This window comes from Pristiophorus japonicus, chromosome 7 (assembly GCF_044704955.1).
Source record: "Pristiophorus japonicus isolate sPriJap1 chromosome 7, sPriJap1.hap1, whole genome shotgun sequence".
NCBI classification, from domain to species: domain Eukaryota; kingdom Metazoa; phylum Chordata; class Chondrichthyes; family Pristiophoridae; genus Pristiophorus; species Pristiophorus japonicus.
In genome coordinates, this window is record NC_091983.1 from 212,361,383 (window position 1) to 212,386,288 (window position 24,906).

General features: G+C 44.6%; 1 protein-coding gene and 1 pseudogene across 1 annotated transcript in view; both read right to left on the reverse strand.

Moving 5' to 3' along the window:
• Nucleotides 1-24,906, reverse strand: part of mrps5 (mitochondrial ribosomal protein S5) — a 195,906-nt gene that overhangs the window by 89,555 nt on the left and 81,445 nt on the right. Inside the window, exon 5 of the mRNA XM_070884570.1 lies at nucleotides 20,388-20,422. Coding sequence (XP_070740671.1) covers nucleotides 20,388-20,422 — 35 coding nt within the window. The remainder of the gene's footprint in view (nucleotides 1-20,387; nucleotides 20,423-24,906) is intronic.
• LOC139267526 (U2 spliceosomal RNA) lies at nucleotides 14,570-14,846 on the reverse strand (annotated as a pseudogene).

Consider the following 24,906-nt stretch of genomic DNA (forward strand, 5'->3'; position numbering starts at 1 on the left):
GGGAAGTTTATAAAGTCCATCCTGCGTGCGTAAAGGGCTTCAGTCACCTGTCAAATGCAGCAATGTGTGGCATGCTGAGAGGAACCACAAATGTCACCATCTGAGACCTGAAAGGAGCCCGATGCGTACAAGGAAAGTGTTGCAGGAACCTTAATCTCACGGGCAGTGCTGTCCTGATGGTGATCGTAGGCTGAAGATCTCCCTTAATTAGCTGGCATATCTCACTGGTGACCTCCTTTCAGAATCGTAGCCTTCTAACGCACGTTATCGGACAAGTCCGGGTATCATCGCTTATCCCTGTAAATGCGTTGGGTGTAAGGTCTCCTCCTCCTCAGCAGTCTGCCTCCTCTTTGATTGGGCACATAATGCTCTTCAATAAACCTTCTCCCATTTCTATTCTGCAGTATGTGATTAGTCAATAATACTGGTTGAGAAATTACAGGCCCATCACTATAAATGCCCTTAATTTGTCCTCAACAAATACAAATGTGATTAGATGATTGGCAAGAGTTAAAAATGCCCTTAAATCACTCACAAATTGCTTCTACTGACAAGCATTTCAAGCAACCTTTTATTAAAGATCCTCCGAGTTACAAAATGGCGCCCGTAGTGCCACGTTAAGGTCAGGTGAGTGCAGCTTTTCTTCAGCGTCTTTTTGGGCGGGCAATCATTTGGGCGAAATGCTGAAAATAGCGCTCGGCAATCATCTGGGCGATAATCGGGCGCTAGTTTCCATTATAACCATTATTCTCGGCCTTGCACGAGGATGATGTCATATATTTTTTTTTAAATAGGCCAAGCGATGCAGGTCATTCCTGTATGCCGAAAGTTGTGACGACGCTAAATGGGCTATAATTGGGCAGTAGTTTCCATTTTTCATCAAAAATGGGCGATAGCCTGAATCTCAGCTCTTATATGGGAGCTAAATGGGCGATGATGTGCCGAAAGTGTAGCCCAGAGAGTTTATCCGATTAGAGGAAATAATTGCTAATGTGCATCTTCTACAACAATGTAATGTTAATTACAGAAGTGATGAGTAGCACAACAGTAAGTAGTACTGTGATTATCCCAACTGCTCCTCTTACTGTTGTCACAGTTGTAATATTAATGGTATTTATTTACAAATGCAAAATAAATTGATATCAACAACTCCGGTTAAAGTAGTTTGTAACTCTGGAGATGCACTAGATAATAGGCATCATATATAAACGTGCAGGTTCAGAGTGATAACCTCCAAAAATCAAGTATGTTAAGGGATTCCCCGCATTTAAGTCCAAAGCACGTCGTTATTGTTATTTCCGTTTAGGACGGTCATTTTTCCTGGATTTTAAAAGCGTCATTATTTTATTTAGTTCATCACTCTTGTGGATGCCAGTTGACAGGAGATGGACTTGTGATAGAAATTTATTTTCGCTCTGATGCGTGTTGCATGACTTCCTAGTTTGTCATTTCTACATTATAATAAATTACATCTCGAGTGGGAGTGTGCCTCAGTAGACTCAAGGGATGTGGTCACATTTGTGCTCGTTAAGGACAATGTATTATAGCTAACTGGAGGGAGTGTCAGTGTCAACAAATTGATTTATTTTCTGAATCAAGGGAGAACTCCAGAAAGAACCGTAACAAATGTGAATCGTAATCTTCCAAATGTACTTTGCTGTAGTTATAAAGTATGTTATGCATTTAAGGAAAATGACTGTTTTTCACTGTTAGGAAATATAGGGCAAGATTTCTTTCTGATTTGCATCCAGTGGTCACATATTTGACAGGTGCAAAGCAGAGGAAAAAGGTGTGGGGCCAGGTCCCTGTGCCCTCTCTATAACAAATGTAGTTCCTTAGGTGTCCAAAAAACAGGCACCTGGAAAAAGGAACACTTAACCACGGACGCTCGCAAATGATGAACTACAGACAGTCTTCAATGGACCTTTTACAAAGCTGCTGTACCTGGAACTTTCCCCGAGTCGGTATCACTGGCGCTTCCTTTTTGCCCCCAAATTTTCATGAGGTCAGTGTATGCAGGTCATAAGAACTTAAGAAATAGGAACAGGAGTAGGCCCTACGGCCCCTTGAGCCTGCTCCGCCATTCAATAAGATCATGGCTCAGCTCCACTTCCCCGCCCGCTCCCCATAACCTCTTATCGTTTAAGAAACTGTCTATTTCTGTCTTAAATTTATTCAATGTCCCAGCTTCCACAGCTCTCTGAGGCAGAAAATTCCACAGATTTACAACCCTCAGAGAAGAAATTTCTCCTTATCTCTGTTTTAAATGGGCGGCGCCTTATTCTAAGATCATTCTAGTTCTAGTCTCCCCCATCAGTGGAAACATCCTCTCTGCAACCACCTTGTCAAGCCCGCTCATAATCTTATACGTTTCGATAAGATCACCTCTCATTCTTCTGAATGAGGTCAGCGCGAGCTGCAGCCGGTTTTGTGAAAAGAAGTGGATTTTGTGAAAGTTACGGCTTTTGTGAAATGGGGAGCTCTATACCCAGCGGGCATAGAGGCAGAGAAACCGTTCGAACGCCAAGGTTAAATGTTTGCATGGCTCTAGCCTAGGGTAAACACGATTTGCCTTTAACAAATCAATGCGGGCTTTCTCAATTAATCCATGCTTGTCCAATTCAGAAAAGAAATGTGTCACTTTTGTGGATACATGGGTAGAGCCTACATTTACATGAATGAAATAAGTGTACCTACATGCAAAGGTGTCTGATATTAGTTAGGAAGTGGTCCCTTAACATTAGGGAACAGATTTTAGACGACTTGCACCAAGATAACACTGAGAAAATAGAAATCTAGAGCACAGAGTAGTGAAATCAGGATGCACTTTTTCACCCAAAGGATAGTGGAAATGTGGAACTCTCTCCCCCAAAAGGCTGTGGAAGCTGGGTCAACTGAAATTTTCAAGGATAAGATCGACGATTTTTATTTGGTAAAGGTATCAAGGGATGTGGAGCAATAGTGGGTTAATGGAGTTGAGGTACAAATCAGCCATGGTCTAATTAAATGGCAGAACAAGTTTGAGGGACTGAATGGCCTGCTCCTATTCCTATGAGGCTTGATGGCACTGAATATTAACATTCAGCACCTGAGGTACCAGTCACACAATCTTGTTGAGTTTTAGGGCAAATACTTGACTCCACGACACACATTCTGCTGTGGAGGAATTGTGGATATTTAGTGCAATCATTTCAAAAATAATTTAGTTCATTGGCCTACACTGCTTTAGGGTCTCTCAAAGCCTTAGAGCAATTTTGCATTTCCTGCTTATTTACTTTGAGCCTGGTGACCAGGGAGGAATTGTCTGTTTACAACTTCTCACACTTTCTCCCTGATACAGATAGAATTCTGAAACCATTCCTCAGACACATTAAAATTAGCTGAGTACAGTGGGTAGACTACTCGCCAATGCGGACAGGAAAGTAAAATCTTTCATGCCATTCATGAAGTTACAAACAAATTCTGAAATGTGCAAACTTATAAAATGATATATACAATATTTTGAGATAAACTCCACGCTCTGCTCCAAAAGGAACCGAGACCAAACCTATTTTGCACGGAAAAATGACCATGGCCGAAATGATCGTTTATTTTTATTATTATTGAGAAATCTGGATAAAGAGCCAAGTCCCAGAGTTCAAACACCATCAAGCATGCTAGAGTAGGAGAGCAGATGAGGTTAGTCAGGAAGTAGTGGTTCGCTGATACCAAGGTCAGGTTTTAAAAGTCTGTAGTTTATACAGGAAGGGATAAAGAAAAATATTAATTAAAAATTACTCGTGGATAACTGAAGTATTTGTACCTCAAATTAATTACAATTATACAATCAGGTCTCAGCGGACTTTTTACAATTACAAATGAATTTTAAAAATGGCTGCATGGGAGGGGGTAAGTTGGCAGGGACAGAGAAAGAGATCAAGAATCTATAACTGTGTACCGGTTGTTAAAATCTCACAGTATGGTTTTTGACTGACTAAGAAGGCTGCAGTTCTTAAAGGATGTTTCAGCAAACATTATATAGGGGGAACTAGACAGCCTGTGAGTAGAACTATTATAAATACTTTCTAGCCTACTTTCTAGCCCCCTAACACAACCTCTCCCACCACCCCTCTCTCCCCCACACTCCCACCCAAATAAAATGGTGTGGGCAAAGAAAAGCTGGAAAATGGCATTGGACAAAGTGGAGCGGGAAACCATTGTTAGATACAATGGAGTTGGATACAGTGGTGTTGCAAATAGTGCAGGTTAAGTACTGTATTTGCCAACTATCTTTGTGATACTGTGACCGGTCTCTCGCTCCCCTTTATCCAATGGACTTCTTGCTTTTCACTTTATATTTCTATGTCTATATTTGTCTATAAGGCGACTTACCCACTTTAACCCCTAAACAGTGGTATATATTTCTGAACTTATAGGAGAATATATTTGGTACGAAACGAGGGGGGGGGGGGGCAGAATATAAAGTGATCTACTGCTCATTAAAGAAGGTACATGTATCTCCCACCCCCGCAACACACTTTTAGATTTTGAATCAATTTCATTCAGTTTTTTTATTCACTAACTCATGTAGATTACTGAAACTGCATCATTGGAAGCTGCATTTATGATGTCCACCTTTTTTATTTTAAAGTCTGCAGGAAGGACTTACTAAATATGTGTCTCCAATTCTCTTTCTTCATACATTTTTACACACATAGCCGATGCTAAGATATAACCTGTTGCTGGAAATGGAACTGTCACCTATGGAATACAACCGATTAAGTTTGAATGGTGTAAGCTCTCGTGTTAGATTCATGAAGAGACATCACAGCTTTGTCTGTGGTCAGTCCTTCCTCAGCTGATTAAATTAGCTGGGTAAAAAAGGCCATGAAGGCTGGAAATTGTACGTGGTCTGTTGGGAGAAATGGACTAAATGTCCCTTTTTTATTAAATACTTTATGCTCTTAACCTATCCATCAGACAGCAATAAAAGATTGTTTTAAGGTAATATTGCTTAGCTGGCCAGTCTGTGTACACCATGTGAATGGAGGATATTTGGAATATTGTGCTTTTGGACACAGTGCCTCAATGCACAGACTGACTGAAATAGCAGCTTGAGAGAAATGTTACCTGCATTTTAATGAAAGCTGCATTCAGGTCAGCACCGACAGCAACAATCAATTAAACAAGACCTGCGAGGGAACATTGCTGCAAAAAAATATTTTTATTGCAGAATCATAGTCATAAACCATCACGGAGGAAAAAACATTCGGTGCATTTTTTTCTCAAGTTGAAGCCAATGCTTCCGTCAAAAGAAATTGAAACGCACTGCAAACAAACTATCAGCCTCACACTACGTGCCTCCGACAGACTCACATGGGTCACATTATGGAATAATATGAGCTCCCCAGTAGTCACGTTCTGTGTACCATTGCTGGGAGCACAATAATATAGTTTTGTTTTACCAGCAATGGGTGAGGTACCTAACATTTCTCATTCCTCAATAATAAATATGGTACAAAATGAATCATGCTAACTTTTACCATTTTCTAAACCAATTTAATATTTCCAGTCTGGATATAATATTATGCACCAGATATCTTCAGGTGTGCAGATTGGCAAACTATTAGAGATATTTATCAATTGAATATATAAACAAGGCAGACAAAATACAAGGTATCCAGTTTCCTGCTGCTCACTGCTCGAATTTGGGAGGTGGTGCTGGAACTCCGCCGACAAGTGGCAGTGAAAGCGACAGTATGTGACCTGGGAGTCGTGGAAAGGGCACAGTAATATACAGGAAGGCTTTAGTTCATGATTTTCTTTTTTTTTCTTGTTTAGGCTCTCATGAATTTTTGTGCCAGTTCTTCTAAATTAGTTATATTTGTCCCCCAGCATCATTACTGGTACTAATGGATTTCCGGACCAATGACAATCTCCCTAGCTGACATGTTTGGGAAAGGGAAGGACCCACGGCTGGATGCCAGGAGACACGAGAGATACTCCATGCCTAGACCCCGAGATCCGCAAACAAAGAAGAAAAAGAAAGACTTGGATTTATATAACGCCTTTCACGACCACCGGACTTCCCAAGGCGCTTTACAGCCAATAAAGTACTTTTGAAGTGTAGTTACTGTAAGAAACACAGCAGCAAATTTGTGCACAGCAAGCTCCAACAAAAAGGGATAAATATTGGCAAGGACACCGAGGATAACTCTCCTGCTCTTCTTTAACACGGCTGTGAAGTACCTTGGGATGTTTTACTATGTTAAAGGCGCTATGTAAATAAAAGTTGTTGTTGTTCTTGTTGTTGAAATAGTGCCATGGGATCTTTCACATCCACCTGAGAGAACAGACGAGGCTTCGGTTTAATGCCTCATCCGAAAGATGGCACTTCCAACAGTGCAGCACTCCCTCAGTACTGCACTGGAGTGTCAGCCTAGAATGTTGTGCTCAAGGTTCGAAAGTGGGACTTGATCGCACAACATTCTGACTCAGAGGCGAGGGTGCTACCCACTGAGCCACAGCTGACAAAGGTAAACATTCCTCACTTTGACAGCAGACCCGATAGCTCAACTAAGATATGTGAATGCCTGATTAACCCTAATGATGGATACCTCCTTCCAAAATACCAGAATCAGAGTATGTCATATTTTCAGTGGCAGCGCACATGAAGGAAAGCATGTCAGGATGAACAAAAGCATAGTTTGATTGATCGTACCTGCTGAGATGTCACCTATCATTTCTGACGGCTGTGACACACCTACCCGCAATCACCAGGGGGAATATGTCTTCTCAGGGGCTGAGGCAGCAGAGAGGCAGATGCAGAGTTGGGCCATCTGCTGCAAAGATGCCTGCAGTTATCATGCGACACTGGACTGTCACATCCACTGGCAGCAGCAGTCAGCAGTGACCTGAGTCGTGGCTCTGCATCCATGCAGGCATGCTGTAAAGCTGGCGCAAGGGAACAGTGCCATGGAGCAGCACAGAGCATCACCATCCTGCCAACTACCTCATGCGGCACCACCTCTACTGGAGCAGTCATCAAACAAGGGCGGAGCTGCTGCATTACCACCATGTAGACTTTTATGCATCACTCTGCTTTCCTGTTCCTTTTATCTTTGCCTGTCTCTTCTTAGTCTACTTCAGCTTTGGCAAAGACTGCTAATGAGCCGAAAAGTCCTTTGAGGCTCTCCAAAGGCTTTCAGAATTTTTGTCACTCCATTGTGGCATTACCCTTAAATTGTCCCCATCCATTTAAAATTCACAAAAGCAATTTTCTGCTCACACCATTCATTTGCTCCCTACATCTCTCCAAATCTTCACCTGAAGTTATGTCAAGGACCTGACCACAGAAAGTTGGTGCAAACACACTTCCATTTTAGTTTGAAACCTATCAATACCTATTCGGATTTAAACAATGCCAATAGCAGAAGATTTAGGCCACGGTATTTAAATATACAAAAAAGCACCCTTTGCTGGCTCTTCACTGAAAGTATCCGTTTTTAAGAGATCGGTCCTTCAATCCCAAGTACTGAACATCTAGCAAAACATTTGCTTAAACTCTCATAACATATTTTAAACAAACAGAAGTAAAGTTATTTAAATAAAATTTTCCATTTGCTCTTCGAGCATCGCTGAGGAGGCGGAGCGGGGAGATCGAGGCAGCCTACAAAAGGCCCAGTATCGAGGAGGCGCAAAAAAGTAGAAAGAAATCGAAAGCTGACGTCACAGCAAAGGGGGTAAGTGATTGGTAAGTAGTTTTTCTTTTTCTTTCTTTATCAGTAAGTAACATTTTGCATTGTTGTTGCCAAATTAAGTAAATCTAAAGGTTAAGTCATGGCAGGACAGCTCGGACACGTGTTATGCTCCTCCTGTACTATGTGGGAAGTCAGGGACGCTTCCAGTGGCGAATCCGCCTCCAACTCCTGACGGACCGTATTGCGGCACTGGAGCTGCGGGTGGATTCACTCTGGAGCGTCCACGATGCCGAGAATGACGTGAATAGCACGTTTACTGAATTGGTCACACCGCAGGTAAAGGGTACACAGCCAGATAGGGGATGGGTGACCAACAGGAAGAGCAGTGCAAGGAAGGCAGTGCAGGGGTCCCCTGCGGTCATCCCCTTGCAAAACAGATACACCACTATGGGTATTATTGAGGGGGATGACTCATCAGGGGAAGGCAGCAGCAGCCAAGTTCATGGCACCGTGGCTGGCTCTGTTGCACAGGAGGGCAGCAAAAAGAGTGGGAGAGCGATAGTGATAGTGGATTTGATTGTAAGGGGAATAGATAGGTGTTTCTGCGGCCGCAACCGAGACTCCAGGATGGTATGTTGCCTCCCTGGTGCAAGGATCAAGGATGTCTCGGAGCGGGTACAGGACATTCTGAAAAGGGAGGGTGAACAGCCAGTTGTCGTGGTGCATATAGGTACCAACGATACAGGTAAAAAACGGGATGAGGTCCTACGAGACGAATTTAGGGAGCTAGGGGCTAAATTAAAAAGTAGGATCTCAAAAGTAGTAATCTCAGGATTGCTATCAGTGCCACGTGCTAGTCAGAGTAGGAATCACAGGATAGCTCAGATGAATATGTGGCTTGAGGAGTGGTGCAAGAGGGAGGGATTCAAATTCCTGGGACATTGGAACCGGTTCTGGGGGAGGTGGGACCAGTACAAACCGGACGGTCTGCACCTGGGCAGGACCGGAACCAATGTCCTAGGGGGAAGTGTTTGCTAGTGCTGTTGGGGAGGAGTTAAACTAACATGGCAGGGGGATGGGAACCTATGCAGGGAGACAGAGGGAAATAAAATCGAGGCAGAAGCAAAAGATAGAAGGAGAATAGTAAGAGTGGAGGGCAGAGAAACCCAAGGCTAAAAACAAAAAGGGACACATTGCAGCAAAATTTTAAAGGGGCAAAGTGTGTTAAAAAGACAAGCCTGAAGGCTCTGTGCCTCAATGCGAGGAGTATTCGGAATAAGGTGGACGAATTAACTGTGCAGGTAGCATTTAACGGATATGATGTAATTGGCATCAGGGAGACATGGCTCTAGGGTGACCAAGGCTGGGAACTCAACATCCAGGGGTATTCAACATTTATGAAGGATAGACAGAAAGGAAAAAGAGGCGGGGAGGAGCTGCTGGTTAAAGAGGAAATTAATGCAATAGTAAGGAGGGACATTAGCTTGGATGATGTGCAATCGATATGGGTGCAGTTACGGAATACCAAAGGGCAGAAAACGCTAGTGGGAGTTGTGTACAGACCACCAAACAGTAGTAGTGAGGTTGAAGACAGCATCAAACAAGAAATAAGGGATGTGTGCAATAAAGGTACAGCAGTTATCATGGGTGACTTTAATCTACATATTGATTGGGCTAACCAAACTGGTAGCAATACGGTGGGGGAGGATTTCCTGGAGTGTATTAGGGATGGTTTTCTAGATCAATATGTCGAGGAACCAACTAGAGAGCTGGCCATCCTAGACTGGGTGATGTGTAATGAGAAGGGACTAATTAGCAATCTTGTTGTGCGAGGCCCCTTAGGGAAGAGTGACCATAATATGGTAGAATTCTTTATTAAGATGGAGAGTGACACAGTTAATTCGGAAACTCGGGTCCTGAACTTAAGGAAAGGTAACTTCGACGGTATGAGGCATGAATTGGCTAGAATAGACTGGCAAAGGATACTTAAAGGGTTGACGGTGGATAAGCAATGGCAAACATTTAAAGATCACATGGATGAACTTCAGCAATTGTACATCCCTGTCTGGAGTAAAAATAAAACGGGGAAGGTGGCTCAACCGTGGCTAACAAGGGAAATTAAAGATAGTGTTAAAACCAAGTAAGAGGCATATAAATTGGCTAGAAAAAGCAACAAACCTGAGGACTGGCAGAAATTTAGAATTCAACAGAGGACTAAGGGTTTAATTAAGAGGGGGAAAATCGAGTACGAGAGGAAGCTTGCAGGGAACATAAAAACTGACTGCAAAAGCTTCTATAAATATGTGAAGAGAAAAAGATTAGTGAAGACCAACGTAGGTCCCTTGCAGTCAAATTCAGGTGAATTTATGATGGGGAACAAAGAAATGGCAGACTAACTGAACAAATACTTCGGTTCTGACTTCACGAAGGAAGACACAAATAACCTTCCGAATGTACTAGTGAGAAGGAGGAACTGAAGGATATCCTTATTAGGCGGGAAATTGTGTTAGGAAAATTGATGGGATTGAAAGCTGATAAATCCCTGTGGCCTGATAGTCTGCATCCCAGAGTACTTAAGGAAGTGGCCCTAGAAATAGTGGATGCATTGGTGATCATTTTCCAAAAGTCTATCGAGTCTGGATCAGTTCCTATGGACTGGAGGGTAGCTAATGTAACACAACTTTTTAAAACAGGAGGGAGAGAGAAAACGGGTAATTATAGACCAGTTAGCCTGACATCGGTAGTAGGGAAAATGTTGGAATCAATCATTAAGGATAAAATAGCTGCGCATTTGGAAAGCAGTGACAGGATCAGTCCAAGTCAGCATGGATTTATGAAAGGGAAATCATGCTCGACGAATATTCTGGAATTTTTTGAGGATGTAACTAGCAGAGTGGACAAGGGAGAACCAGTGGATGTGGTGTATTTGGACTTTCAAAAGGCCTTTGACAAGGTTCCGCACAAGAGATTGGTGTGCAAAATCAAAGCGCATGGTATTGGGGGTAATGTACTGACGTGGATAGAGAACTGGTTGGCAGACAGGAAGCAGAGAGTCGGGACAAACGGGTCCTTTTCAGAATGGCAGGCAGTGACTAGTGGAGTGACGCAGGACTCAGTGCTGGGACCCCAGCTCTTTACATGAATGATTTAGATCAAGGAATTGAGTGTAATATCTCCAAGTTTGCAAATGACACTAAACTGGGCGGCGGTGTGAGCTGTGAGGAGAACGCTAAGAGGCAGCAGGGTGATTTGGACAGGTTAGGTGAGTGGGCAATTACATGGCAGATGCAGTATAATGTGGATAAATGTGAGGTTATCCATTTTGGGGGCAAAAATACGAAGGCAGAATATTATCTGAATGGCGGCAGATTCGGAAAAGGGGAGGTGCAACGAGACCTGGGTGTCATGGTTCATCAGTCATTGAAAGTTGGCATGCAGGTGCAGCAGGCGGTGAAGAAGGCAAATGGTATGTTGGCCTTCATAGCAAGGGGATTTGAGTATAGGAGCAGGGAGGTCTTATTGTAGTTGTACAGGGCCTTGGTGAGGCCTCATCTGGAATATTGTGTTCAGTTTTGGTCTCCTAATCTGAGGACGGGTGTTCTTGCTATTGAGGGAGTGCAGCGAAGGTTCACCACACTGATTCCAGGGATGGCTGGACTGACATATGAGGAGAGACTAGATCAACTGGGCCTTTATTCACTGGAGTTTAGAAGGATGAGAGGGTATCTCATAGAAATGTATAAGATTCTGATGGGACTGGACAGGTTAACTGCGGGAAGAATGTTCCCGATGTTGGGGAACTCCAGAACCAGGGGACATAATCTTAGGGTAAGGGGTAGACCATTTAGGACTGAGATGAGGAGAAACTTCTTCACTCAGAGTTGTTAACCTGTGGAATTCCCTGCCAGAGAATTGTTGATGCCAGTTCATTGGATATATTCAAAAGGGAGTTAGGTATGGCCCTTACGGGTAAAGAGATCAAGGGGTATGGAGAGAAAGCAGGAAAGGGGTACTGAGGGAATGATCAGCCATGATCTTATTGAATGGCGGTGCAGGCTCGAAAGGCCGAATGGCCTACTCCTGCACCTATTTTTCAATGTTTCCAAAACAAACAAATATGTTTTGATAACTGTCAATTTGGTCGGGAGAGAATGCCATTGCGTTTATTCTAACTGTGCCGGCTGCTTTGGAATTTTGTTTTCTTTCAAATGGATACATTTGGTTTCTTTCTGCTGAGGTTTCAATCCTTGCATTTATTCCTTTAAAACGTTGGGCCGAAAATTGAGGCCTCTCCAGGTGCCTACGATGTGCATATGCACCTGAAGAGGCCTCGCAAATGCCGGTTCTCGGCATGCAGTGCGCCGAGGACCACCTTTTATGATCTGTCGCACGCATCGCCGGGAGAAGAACATTCGCCGGTGAGGATTTGGGCTATTTGCCCAACTCTTGCCCAGTGAATGTCCTTCAAACTCTTACGCCTCGTAAAAGCAGTTGTAAAGTGATAATTACCACACTAAACTAATTGGGCATGTGATTTATTCTGATTTAATTTTCCCCCCAATGTTTAAACTAGGAAAGCTTAATGGAGTCAATTCTATGGTCCTGTTGCAGTGGCGATACTTTGGGGAAACGCGCCACTGCAGTGACAATGTCCTGCTATTCACTGGGAAAGGACGACAAAATGCTCACCATGCTGACCGATACACCAGTTATCTGTTTGATGCGTGCGAGGAGCATATTAGCTGATATTGCAGAACCGGCCAGGAATAAGCCACAAGCCCAACAGATGAGGACACTGGTGACTTTGCCAACCATCAGTGATGCCGTGCCTATGTTGTCATCTGGTTGCGGGTGTCCTTGCCGCAGATCACAATGCACTGAAACTGGTTTCCTGATGGCCCAGAGGAAGCAGGGGGCATTGTCCTTAGTCGGCAGGCAAGAAGGCTGCAAAGAAGGTCTAGTGTATGCCGAAATCTTTGGTATGCCTCCTTTCATCAACCTCAACCATGAAATACTCTATTTGAGGCACTTTAAAATTCAACTTACCTTAAGCAGAAAAAAAGTCACTTTTTTTTCTCTAAAACAAGACTAAAAATGTTAGAAATTTGGAAAATGTTTAATAAACACAGCACTAAAAAGGTACTCTAAATGCAGCAAAGGAAAAAAATCCCCTTTGAGAGCTCCATCATTCCAGAGCTCCTGTTACAATGGGCACTGAAGGAAATAAAGAGCAAACTCTGTTCATTTACATATTCTTGCAATAAATCTGGGGCTTTAATAATGCTAAAGTAGAAAATGGAAACATGTTCTCTAGCACATAAAATGCAGTACTCTGAATTGTCGTACAGTATGAAATGAATGCATTGGTGACTCCCGCAATTTGTGGCATCTCTGCCCCCTTGGCCGTGCCTATGGTAAACTGCTCTCCTGCACATGGCACAAAATTGGCCCCAGTGCTTTAAAAAAAGCAAGGGTGTGGTAAAGGATTAACAGAACATCAGCCCTGCATTGTGTAAAACTGGTCAGTAGCATAAAGATACACGTCACACTGCTATATGGAAGAGCATGGAGAAAACACTTCCCATATCAGCATATGGCTACATTGAACAACTTGTTGTGTGAGTGCTAAAATCACTTCATGCCTGGTTTTTTAATCTCATGTGCCTTGTCCTTTTCAATGTCACTAAAAATGGTCTTACAGAGAGGACACTTATGCAACTGATAAAGTTCCTATTAAAATAGAAGTGGTCCCATTTTGCTGCGTAGAATTTACAGCATTCACTTCTCTAAGCTATTTGAATCTGTACTTGACCATTTAGAAGAATACACTCAGAGCATTTGTGAAAGGGAAAATACTCCGGTACACATTCCCCCACTCCTTTGTTCAGTTTTTAAAGGAAGTATTTGACATTTCTAAATCAGTGACTTTGACAATTAAAAAAAACACACCTAAAACCTCTGTTGAGTTCGGATCTGGCCAAGAGAAGAGAGCATTCCCTTTCAGTCCCAAATATAATGATCCAGGATGACCAAGGCGCTTTGTGACAATCCTTGGAGCCTTCCCAAAAATCTAAATACAGATGATGAGTCCATGTTAGATACATTCACTTCTCACACAAAGAACCTGCCATACGTAAGTACACAGGCTGGACTGAAACCTGGCTCGTGATAGCAACTCTTTCCTTTTCATTGAGGTTGCCATGCTAACCTACACGTGCCACCACATCCCTCACCCAAATTGCCATGGAGGGAAGCTGGCGTTCATTTTGAGGTTTCTCCTCGGCTCAATCATAAACTCTTCTCGCACCTCTTCCCCCACCCCATTTCCCATTCTGCCTTCAAGATCAACATTTGCTGTCCTTCCCCACACATGGTGCTTTCCTTGCTGAAGCCTCTCCCCCCCCTACTTGTGTCTTCACTCAGGAGCAAATCGTCCAGAATTCCTCATCCTCAGCTATTTTAAACTCAACCTCTACATAGACTCTTCCACCTACATCCACGACGAGCCCTTCAATGTTACTATCACAAGGCCTCATCTGCTCAAAGGTCATGCTCACTTGTCAGGGCCACCACTTCTTCATCTCTTTCATCACACACAACTCATCCTGCCCTCCTCTAATCTCTATACTTTATCCTTCTGCCTTACGGGGAAAGAAAACTTCCTCCTGATTCCCTTACTATCTCCCAGATCTGTCTCCTCTGGCCCGTCACCTACACTGATATTGGTACCTGTAATAATCGACTCAGTAAATACCTTGACTCTACATTGCAGGTTTTTTTTTTAATTCATTGCCAATCTTTCCAATTCTTTGTCAGATCACAAACGCCAGAGGTCTCCTTGCACACATCAAGGATCACCCTGCGCCAATGCTCTTAGCCAAAAGGCCTAGAGCCCAAGCACCGTTCCTGGAAGTACTGCAATACCAGGTTCGTGCCATGGAGGTGGATGGGTCAGGCCCCCCACACACCTCCGTGGAGGTGGATGGATCAAGCCACCCCACCCACCTCCTATTTCCAAAAAGCATAGGAGGGAGAACCACGTTGGGGTCATGGTTACTCCCCTGTCAGGTCAGTTACGCATGATCTTAGCCAAAAGGCCGAGAAGCGATTAAACTGATAAGAACAGATACTACACTTGATCTTAGCCAAAAGGGACCTTGACTCTACATTGCAGGTTATGGCTACCTCTACATTCCCTAACAATGTATCTTACCTCAAAATTCATAACATCCTACAGTTTTCCATTTCCAGCTGTCCTGGTGTCTTCTCTGAGTAAGACCACCAACTTAATAATCACTCACTCATGCTCTGAACACACTAACTAGAAACTAAATTAGACTGCCCAAACTCATTTCAGTTACATTTCTTATAATATTCAAAAATAAACGTCCCTTACAGTCGTCAGAGATGTGACATGAGCTGCTTGTACTTCATTGGCTGTAAAGTGTTTTGGTGCAACCTGAGGTCATGAAAGGCACTATATAAATAGAAGTTTTTCTTTTTGCTGAAAGCGAATGAAAGTTGTTGAGGCCAGTTCGTTAGATATATTCAAAAGGGAGTTAGCTGTGGCCCTTACGGCTAACGGGATCAAGGGGTATGGAGAGAAAGCAGGAAAGGGGTACTGAAGTTGCATGATCAGCCATGATCATATTGAATGGTGGTGCAGGCTCGAAGGGCCGAATGGCCTACTCCTGCACCTACTTTCTATGCTTCTATGTTATAAGTATCTCTCTTCCTGCCCCAAACACTTTTTATCCTCATGTTACTTTGTCCTGGGCTGACTTCCCCGCTCATGATTGATTCTGGATCTTAACACATGTACACATACTTGAACAATTTATGAATTGACCCAATTATTTAAGAAAGGAGGGAGAGAAAAAAAAAAAGGGAACTACAGACCAGTTAGCCTGACATCAGTACCAGGGAAAATGCTAGAATCTATTATTAAGGACGCGGTAATAGGGCACTTAGAAAATAATAATCGGATTGGGTAGAGCCAATACGGATTTATGAAAGGGTGACAAATATCTTTTTTGAGGTTTAAACTAGTAGAATAGATAAGGGGGAACCAGTGGATGTGATGTATTTGGATTTTCAGAAGGCATTCGTTAAGGTGCCACACAAGAGGTTATTAAACAAAATTAGGGCTCATGGGACTGGGGGTAATATACTAGCATGGATTGAAGATTGGTTAACAGACAGAAAACAGAGAATAGGAATAAACGAGTCATTTTCGGGTTGGCAGGCTGTAACTAGTGGGGTACTGCAAGAATCAATGCTTGGACCTCAGCTATTCATAATCTGTATCAATGATTTGGATAAGGGGACCAAATGTAATATATCCAAGTTTTCTGATGATACAAAGCTCGGTGGGAATGTAAGCCTCAAAGACTCCCCCTGTGGGGTCAACGAACACCTCATGACTCTCCGTATCACCCTATCTCGGAACCAATGTGCCACAGTCATCAGTGCGAACGCCCCCACACTCGATGCAATGGATGAGGCTAAAGAGGGTTTTTATTCCATCCTCGAGACATCCTTGTCTCGTGTCCCCACGGGCGACAAATTGATCCTCCTGGGTGATTTTAATGCCAGGGTTGGCAAAGACACAGCCCTCTGGGGAGGCGTGATTGGCAGAGAGGGGGTAGGGAAAGCCAATTCCAGCGGTACCCTACTCCTGACAAAATGTCTAGAACATGAACTCATCACCAACACCCTGTTCCGCCAAAGGGACAAATACAAGGCATCGTGGCAACACCTTCGCTCCAAACACTGGCACCTGCTTGACTATGTCATTGTCCGAGCCAGGGATCGCAAGGATGTGCGCATCACCCGCGCCATGACAGGAGCGGACGACTGCTGGACGGACCATTGCCTAATCCGATCCATCATCAACATTAACATTGCCCCAAAGCGAGGGGACAGCAGAAGCAGTTCCACAAAAAAGTTAATGCCAGGGCACTTAGAGACCCAGCTAAGAGAGCCCAATACAGCCAGCGCCTCACAGCCAATCTGGCATGCCGTGATGACCCTGAGATGCTGAATCCCCATAGCGCTTGGTCTGCCCTCCAAGCCTCTATAACCAGTGCCTGTGAAGAGACACTTGGTCACTCAACCAGAAAACACCAGGACTGGTTTGATGAAAATGATCAGGCGATCGAAAAACTAATAGATCGCAAGCGCAAAGCATTTCTGAACCTCAAGCAACAGCTCAACTCTGGAGCTGCAAAACAACATTACAGACGGCTCAAGGCTCAGGTCCAACAAAAAACTCGGGACCTAAAGAACAGGTGGTGATGGAGAAAGCACAGGAGATACAACAACTGGCCAACAGCCACGATATGCAAGGATTCTTCACTGCAGTCAAGGCCACCTACGGTCCAAACTCCAAAGGCCCCACCCCACTCCTGGCCAAGAACGGGAAAATACTCATCAAGGACACCGAGGCTGTCAGGGCCCGATGGAAGGAGCACTTTGAAGATCTCCTCAATCGAGACTCTGCTTTTGACTCGAGTGTTCTCGATTCCATCCCGCAGCATGCCACCCGCCACCAACTCAGTGAAACTCCAATGTTGCACGAGGTTGGCAAAGCCATAAAACAGCTTAAGAATAACAAGGCTACGGGTGCAGATGGAATCCCTGTTGAGGCGCTAAAATATGGCGGAGAGGCGCTGTTGGCGCGGATACATGACCTCATCTCTCTCATTTGGAGGGAGGAGAGCATGCCGGGAGATCTCAGAGATGCACTGATTGTGACCATTTTTAAAAAGGAGGACAAGTCCGACTGCGGCAACTACAGGGGAATCTCCCTGCTTTCAGCCACTGGGAAAGTTGTCGCTCGAGTTCTCCTCAATCGTCTTCTCCCTGTGGCCGAGGAGTTCCTCCAGGAAGCACAATGCGGATTTTGTCCCCTACGGGGCACAACAGACATGATCTTTGCAGCGCGACAGTTGCAGGAAAAATGCAGGGAGCAGCGCCAGCCCTTATACATGGCCTTTTTCGATCTTACAAAGGCCTTTGACACTGTCAACTGTGAGGGTCTATGGAGCGTCCTCCTCCGTTTCGGATGCCCCCAAAAGTTTGTCAATATCCTTCGCCTGCTTCACGATGACATGCAGGCCGTGATCCTTACCAACGGATCCATTACAGACCCAGTCCACATCCGGACCGGGGTCAAACAGGGCTGTGTCATCGTTCCAACCCTCTTCTCAATCTTCCTCGCTGCCATGCTCCACCTCACAATCAACAAGCTCCCCGTTGGAGTGGAATCAAACTACAGAACCAGTGGGAAGCTGTTTAACCTTCGCCGCCTCCAGGCCAGGTCCAAGATCACCCCAACCTCTGTCATTGAGCTGCAATATGCGGACGACGCCTGCGTCTGTGCACATTCAGAGGCTGAACTCCAGGATATACTCAATGTATTCACTGAGGCATATGAAAGCATGGGCCTTACGCTTAACATCCGTAAGACAAAGGTCCTTCACCAGCCTGTCATCACCACACAGCACTGCCCTCCAATCATCAAGATCCACAGCGCGGCCCTGGACAACGTGGACCATTTCCCATATCTCGGGAGCCTCTTATCAACAAAGGCAGACATTGATGCGGTGATTCAGCATCACCTCCAGTGCACCAGCGCAGCCTTCGGCCGCCTGCGGAAAAGAATGTTTGAAGACCAGGCCTCAAATCTACCACCAAACTCATGGACTACAGGGCTGTAGGAATACCCGCCCTCCTGTATGGGTCGGAGGCATGAACGATGTATAGAAGACACCTCAAGTCGCTGGAGATATATCACCAACGATGTCTCCGCAAGATCCTGCAAATCCCTTGGGAGGACAGGCGCACCAACATCAGTGTCCTTGACCAGGTTAACATCCCCAGTATTGAAGCACTGACCATACTCTATCCGCTTCGTTGGGCAGGCCACATAGTACGCATGCCAGATACGAGACTCCCTAAGCAAATGTTTTATGCAGAGCTCCTTCATGGTAAACAAGCCAAAGGAGGGCAGCGGAAACGTTATAAGGACACCCTCAAAGCCTCCCTAGTAAAGTACGACATCACCACTGACACCTGGGAGACCCTGGCCGCAGACCGCCCGAGGTGGAGAAAGTCCATCCGGGAGGGCATTGAGCTCTTTGAGTCTCGACGCAAGGAGCATGAAGAGCCAAGCGCAGGCAGCGGAAGGAGCATGCGGCAAACTAGCCCCACTGACCCCGTCCCTCAACGAGTGTCTGTACCACCTGTAACAAGGTCTGTGGCTCTCATAATGGATTGTTCAGCCATCAAAGAACTCACTTTGGGAGTGGAAGCAAGTCTTCCTCGATTCCGAGGGACTGCCTATGATGACGATGATCCAAGTTTGCTGATGATACAAAGCTAGGTGGGAATGTAAGTTGTGAGGAGGATACAAAGAGACTTCAAGGGGATATAGACAGGCTAAGTCAGTGCACAAGAACATGGCAAATGGAATATAACATGGAGAAATGTGAAGATATCCACTTTGGTAGGAAAAATAGAAAAGCAGAGTATTTTTCAAATGGTGAGAGATTGAGAAATATTGGTGTTCAGAGGGACCTGGGTGTCCTTGTACACAAATCACTGAAAGTTAACATGCAGGTACAACAAGCAATTAAGAAAAAAAATGCTATGTTGGCCTTTATTACAAGAGGATTTGAGTAGAAGTCTAAAGACGTCTTACTGCAATTATATAGGGCCTTGGTGAGCCCGCACATGGAGTATTGTGTACAGTTTTGGTCTCCTTACCCAAGGAAGGATATACTTGCCATAGAGGGAGTGCAACAAAAGTTCACCAGATTAATTCCTGGGATGGGGGATTGTCCTATGAGGAGAGATTGAGTAGACTAGGCTTATATTCTCTAGAACTTAGAAGAATGAGAGGTGATCATAGAAATTTACTGCACGGAAGGAGGCCATTTCGGCCCATCGTGTCCACGCCAGCCGACCAAGAGCTATCCAGCCTAATCCCACTTTCCAGCTCTTGGTCCGCAGTCCTGTAGGTTACAGCACTTCAAGTGCACATCCAAGTACTTTTTAAATGTGGTGAGGGGTTTCTGCCTCTACCAACCTTTCAGGCAGTGAGTTCCAGACCCCCACCACCCTCTGAAATTTCCAATGAAATCCCCTCTAAACCTCCTTCCAATTACTTTAAATCTATGATTTATGTGATCTCATTGAAACATAAAAATTTCTTACAGGGCTTGACAGGGTAGATGCAGGGAGGATGTTTCCTTTGGCTGGGCAGTCTAGAACCAGGGGTCACAGTCTCAGAATAAGGGGTCAACCATTTAGGACTGAGATGAAGAGAAATTTCTTCACTCAGAGGGTTGAGAATCTTTGGGATTCTCTACCCCAGAGGGCTGTGGAGGCTCACTCGAATATATTCAAGACAGAGATTGCTAGATTTTTTTGGATATTAAGGGAATCAAGGGATATGGGGATCGTGCAGGAAAGTGGCGTTGAGGTAGAAAATTAGCCATGATCTCATTGAATGGCGGAGCAGGCTCGAGGGGCCAAATGGCCTACTCCTGCTCCTAATTCTTGTGTTCTTATGTGAAGAGGCACATTTGATTTCAATCTCCTTTTCATCAGGCTACTTATGTATGGTTTCCACCCTTGGTGTTTCATTCTTTTGGCACTATACATATAAAAATAAATGCATGAAATAATTTGTTAAAAACTTACCTCAATCACCCTGGTGTCAAAGTCTTCATAGATTTCTGTAAATAAAAAGAAATGGTAACTTTCACTTCCATGAACTATTTGATAGTGCAATCAAAATACAGGGCTTTAGATTTAATACCAAATTAAAGCCCCTGGCGGGGCAGAGAAACTGCTTCAAGGACACCTTCAAAGCCTTCTTGAAAAAATGTAACATCCCCATCGGCTCTTGGGAAGCCCTGACCCAAGACCGCTCAAAGTCGTGGAGAAGCATCCGAGAAGGCGCCGAACACGTCGAGTCTCTTGGCCAGGTGCACGTGGATGCAGCGGAAGGAGCGTACGACAAATCAAGTACCCACCCGTCCTTCCAACCACCGCCTGTGACAGAGACTGTAGATCCCGCATTGGTCTCATCGGTCACCTTAGACCTCATTTTAGTGTGGAAGCAAGTCACCCCCGACTCCGGGGGACTGTCTAAGAAGAAGAAAGCAAGCTCCTGGACAGCTGATAGCTTCGAGAAATCCCAGTCTCTCTGCACTGACCATTTAAAATAAAGTTTTCAGTTTACACTGCAAATGATGAAACAAACCCGATTACAACATTTTGCAGAGCTACGGGTAAAGGGCGGGGGAGTGGGACTAGTTGAAGTGCTCTTGCAGAGAGCCGGCACGGGCTCGACGGGCCGAATGGCCTTCTTGTGTGCTGTAACCACTCGATGATTCTATGATACAATTACAACCTACTCCTGTTAACTCTTGTCTTTTTTTTTGTTTGAAAATAACTTGCATTATCTTGACTGATTATTAGGTTCCCTTATACCACTGGTATTTTGTGCTCTTCCTCCACTGCGAAAACAAATACAAAGTACACTGTACACATTTAATAAGTCTGCCATTTTCCATCTCGGTCTGGGTTGCATCTATTTTTAATGGGCCCACATTCTCCTTTACCGCTTAATGTTTCTCTTAATATATGTATAACAACTTTCGCTGTTAACTTTGATATCCCTTGAGAGTGTTTTCTTTAGTCCCTTTTGGCACCTCATTACTTTCTTTGTATCCCTTTGTTTTTTTTATAGCACTCGCAGTCCACTGGATTTACATGTCACTGCATTTTTGTAAGCCTTTTCTTATAGCTTGCCTCATTTCCTGACCATGGTTGCTTAACTGCACAAGTAGAGCCTTTGACTTTTAGGGGTACGTCCCGGTTTTGTATCAAACCAAATTATTCCCACTTTACCCATTAACAGTTCACGGCGGTTTACTGCGGTTAATTCATTTCTCATTCCTTTGAAGTTTGCCTTACTTAAAATTATTGGCTTGTGATTTTTGCTTCTCCCTCTCAAATCTAATATCAATAGACTTTATGGATCCACTGTCACAACTTGTTCTGCAGTTTATATATTACAAGTCGGATCCTTTGTTCAATATTATGCTGGGGATTTTCTTTGAAAAATATAATCAGATCATTCAAAGTTGATTAATGCAAGACTGTATCAAAATAATGGGCAGATTGCTAGGTTATCGATCAAAAGTTCTCGTCCTTTGTGTGCCAGTCTGTAAGTTTCCACCACCATCATGAAACTAATGCAATATTGATCCAGGGACAAAATATAAATTGTGAGTTAATATTTACAGCATTGCAAAGCACATAATGTAACAAACTAGATGTATATATTGATGTGCTCTTTGCTTTCATGGCTCCAAAGCAAATTTTTATTAACAAATTTGTCATAGAATTTAGGCCCAGCGCCGTTTCCAAGGCATTTTCCGATACAGGTTCACTCTTTTTGTTCTTTCTTTTCTTGCTTCATATTTCTGTTACAGATTGAACCTCCCTTATCCAGAACCAGTCCTCGTCCAGAACCATTCCCGGCCACCGGGCGGTGCATGCGCAGAACTCCGACATGAACAAATTGAAGTCCTTCCTCGCTGCCGACTCCCGCAATCGCTGGCCTGACCCCGCGATCCGCCGCCCCCCACTGCTCCCCCCGCACTCCCAGCCCCAAGCCAGCCAGCCCCGATATGCCCTTGCTCAGTATTTGTACCATCCTTTCACGTGACCACCCCTCGTCCGGAAAAATCCCTTATCCAGAACAGGTCAGGTCCCGAGGGTTCTGGACAAGGGAGGTTCAACCTGTACTGTGTAGATATCACACTGCAGTTTCGGCATAGAAACGTCAACATGAACTGCACTTTAAAGTGACAAATAGGGGATGCAGTCTTGCTGATCTGCCCTTACCTCAGCTCATCCGCTGCTGAAGCCCTCACCCATGCCTTTGTTACCTCTAGACTTGACTATTCCAACACACTCCTGGCTGGCCTCCCACATTCTTCCCTACGTAACTAGAGGTGATCCAAAACTTGGCTGCACGTGTCCTAACTCGCACCAAGTCCCGCTCACCCATCACCCCTGTGCGCGCTGACCTACATTGGCTCCCAATTGAGCAACACCTCGATTTCAAAATTCTCATCCTTGTTTTCAAATCCCTCCATGGACTCGCCCCTCCCCTTCTCTGTAATCTCCTTCAGCCTCACACCCTCCCTCTCCCCAAGATGTCTGGGCTCCTCAAATTCTGCCTTCTTGAGCAACCCTGTTTAGATTTGCTCAACCATTAGTGGGTGTGCCTTCTTTAGCCTAGGCCCTAAAGCTCTGGAATTCCCTGCCAAAATCTCTCCGACTCTCCTTCCTTCTTTAAGACACTCCTTAAAACCTACCTCAACCAAGCTTTTGGTCACCTGCCCTAATTTCATCTTATACGGTTCGGTGTCAATTTTTTTTAATCGCATAATACTCCTGTGAAGCACCTTGGGACGTTTCATTACGTTAAAGGCGCTATATAATTACAATTTGTTGCTGTTGTTGATCAGTGCATAAGTGAACAGTAGGATGACCATATTTTCTGAACTGAATCGGGGGACACAGAGGGTGGGAGCATAGCAAAGTAGGCAAGACGGAAAATGTAGGTTGCGCAGTGTATTGAGGCAATTTTTTTTTTGTTATTTTGATGCAAACTGAATCTGCAAAAAGCAGAACTTGAACTTTCCACCGGAATAATACGGCTGATGTTCACAGCATCCGTCGACGGCAATCACTGGCTCCTCCTCCTCCTCACAGCCCGACACTAACTCACACCATCCGAGGCCGCCGAGCGTGCTCTGATCCAGCTCCTGGGATTTACACACAGCCCAGCTCCAGCCACCGCTCAAAAGTCCCGTTACCAGCGGAAACCGTTATTCGGACATTTAGGCTCCGGGGCCGATTTCTCTTCAACTGAATTTCACAGAACTATCCGGGAGTTGCGGGTGGGGACGCGGATCAAGCATACTGCGGCCGCAGAGTGCGATCTTTGCATAGGTTAAAGTCCCTCAGTTACTCCACCACTTCTACTGGTTGAAAAAAGGAGATTGACATCCCTCCCACCAAATCAGAACCCGCCCCTCCGCACCCCTGCCCACTTTACTGATCGACCGCAGGGCAGCTTAGGGTCACGTGGTTCCTGATTTGAACCCATGTGTATTTGGGGACGTGCTTCGCCTTTGGATGCAGTCCCGCATCCTGGGACTGTCTGCGGAAAACGGAGAGGCAAATAGTACTCACCGTTATAATGGGGTAAATCGGACAGCAACTTCTGGCGTCCGCACATGCGCAGTTAACTGCGCAAATCGAAAGTTGCTGTAAGAGATACCCAAGCTCGTCTACAGAGTGCACTTTGCAGGCCTCGCCGATAGACTTGCCACTGAAATGACTTCAATGCCGTGAACTTGGGTTACTTGTCCACTAGTTCCGCACTAAAAATGGCTGAGAAAGTTCGTGCTAGTGCATTCGGAAGTGTGTTTTTAACGACTTGATAGGTGATATTACTGCTGTACAACCTCTCTGGCCCTGAAAATGTAATTTTACAAATGTAGAGTCTCATTCCCTCAGAAGAAAATTAGTGCTGGCAATTTTGTCTGTCTCTTTCTTCTCTTCCTCAATTCCATCTGTATTTCCAAGTCTTTCTGTACATCATTTAAATCTTAATTTATATTTCCTGCTTTATACTTCCTGGTTTAGACTCTGCGTATCTCAGTGAGGATTCTTCAATTTGATTGGTTGAAGAGCCTTGCTGTTTCTTGCCCGTTTCATAGATTCCACAGATCCCTTATAGTGGGTGGCGTGCTGATTCAGAGCAAGTCTCCGCTCACATATCCGCAAAATCTTTGTGGACAGCTGTCAGCGAGGTGAATGGTGGCCAATGTTCCTTTGCTGCTGACCCCAAAATCTGGGCCAGTGTTAAAAAAATAACAGCGGACAAAAACATTACATCGTACTACTTTAAAACAAATCCAGGAAAAAAACCTTGTATGGATTAAAATGCCTGTTCTCTAAAATATCAATCAATGGCTGATTTGTAAGTCTATTTTGTGGCCCTTTGTACAGGCTGGATTTTCTGACTGGCATTATTTGAATGGCGGTGGTAACAATTTAAGGGGCTGAAATTGCCCCTTTCGATAAGGCCCCTGACTGCCAGAAAGCTGCGGCCACGGGGCGGCGCAGAATG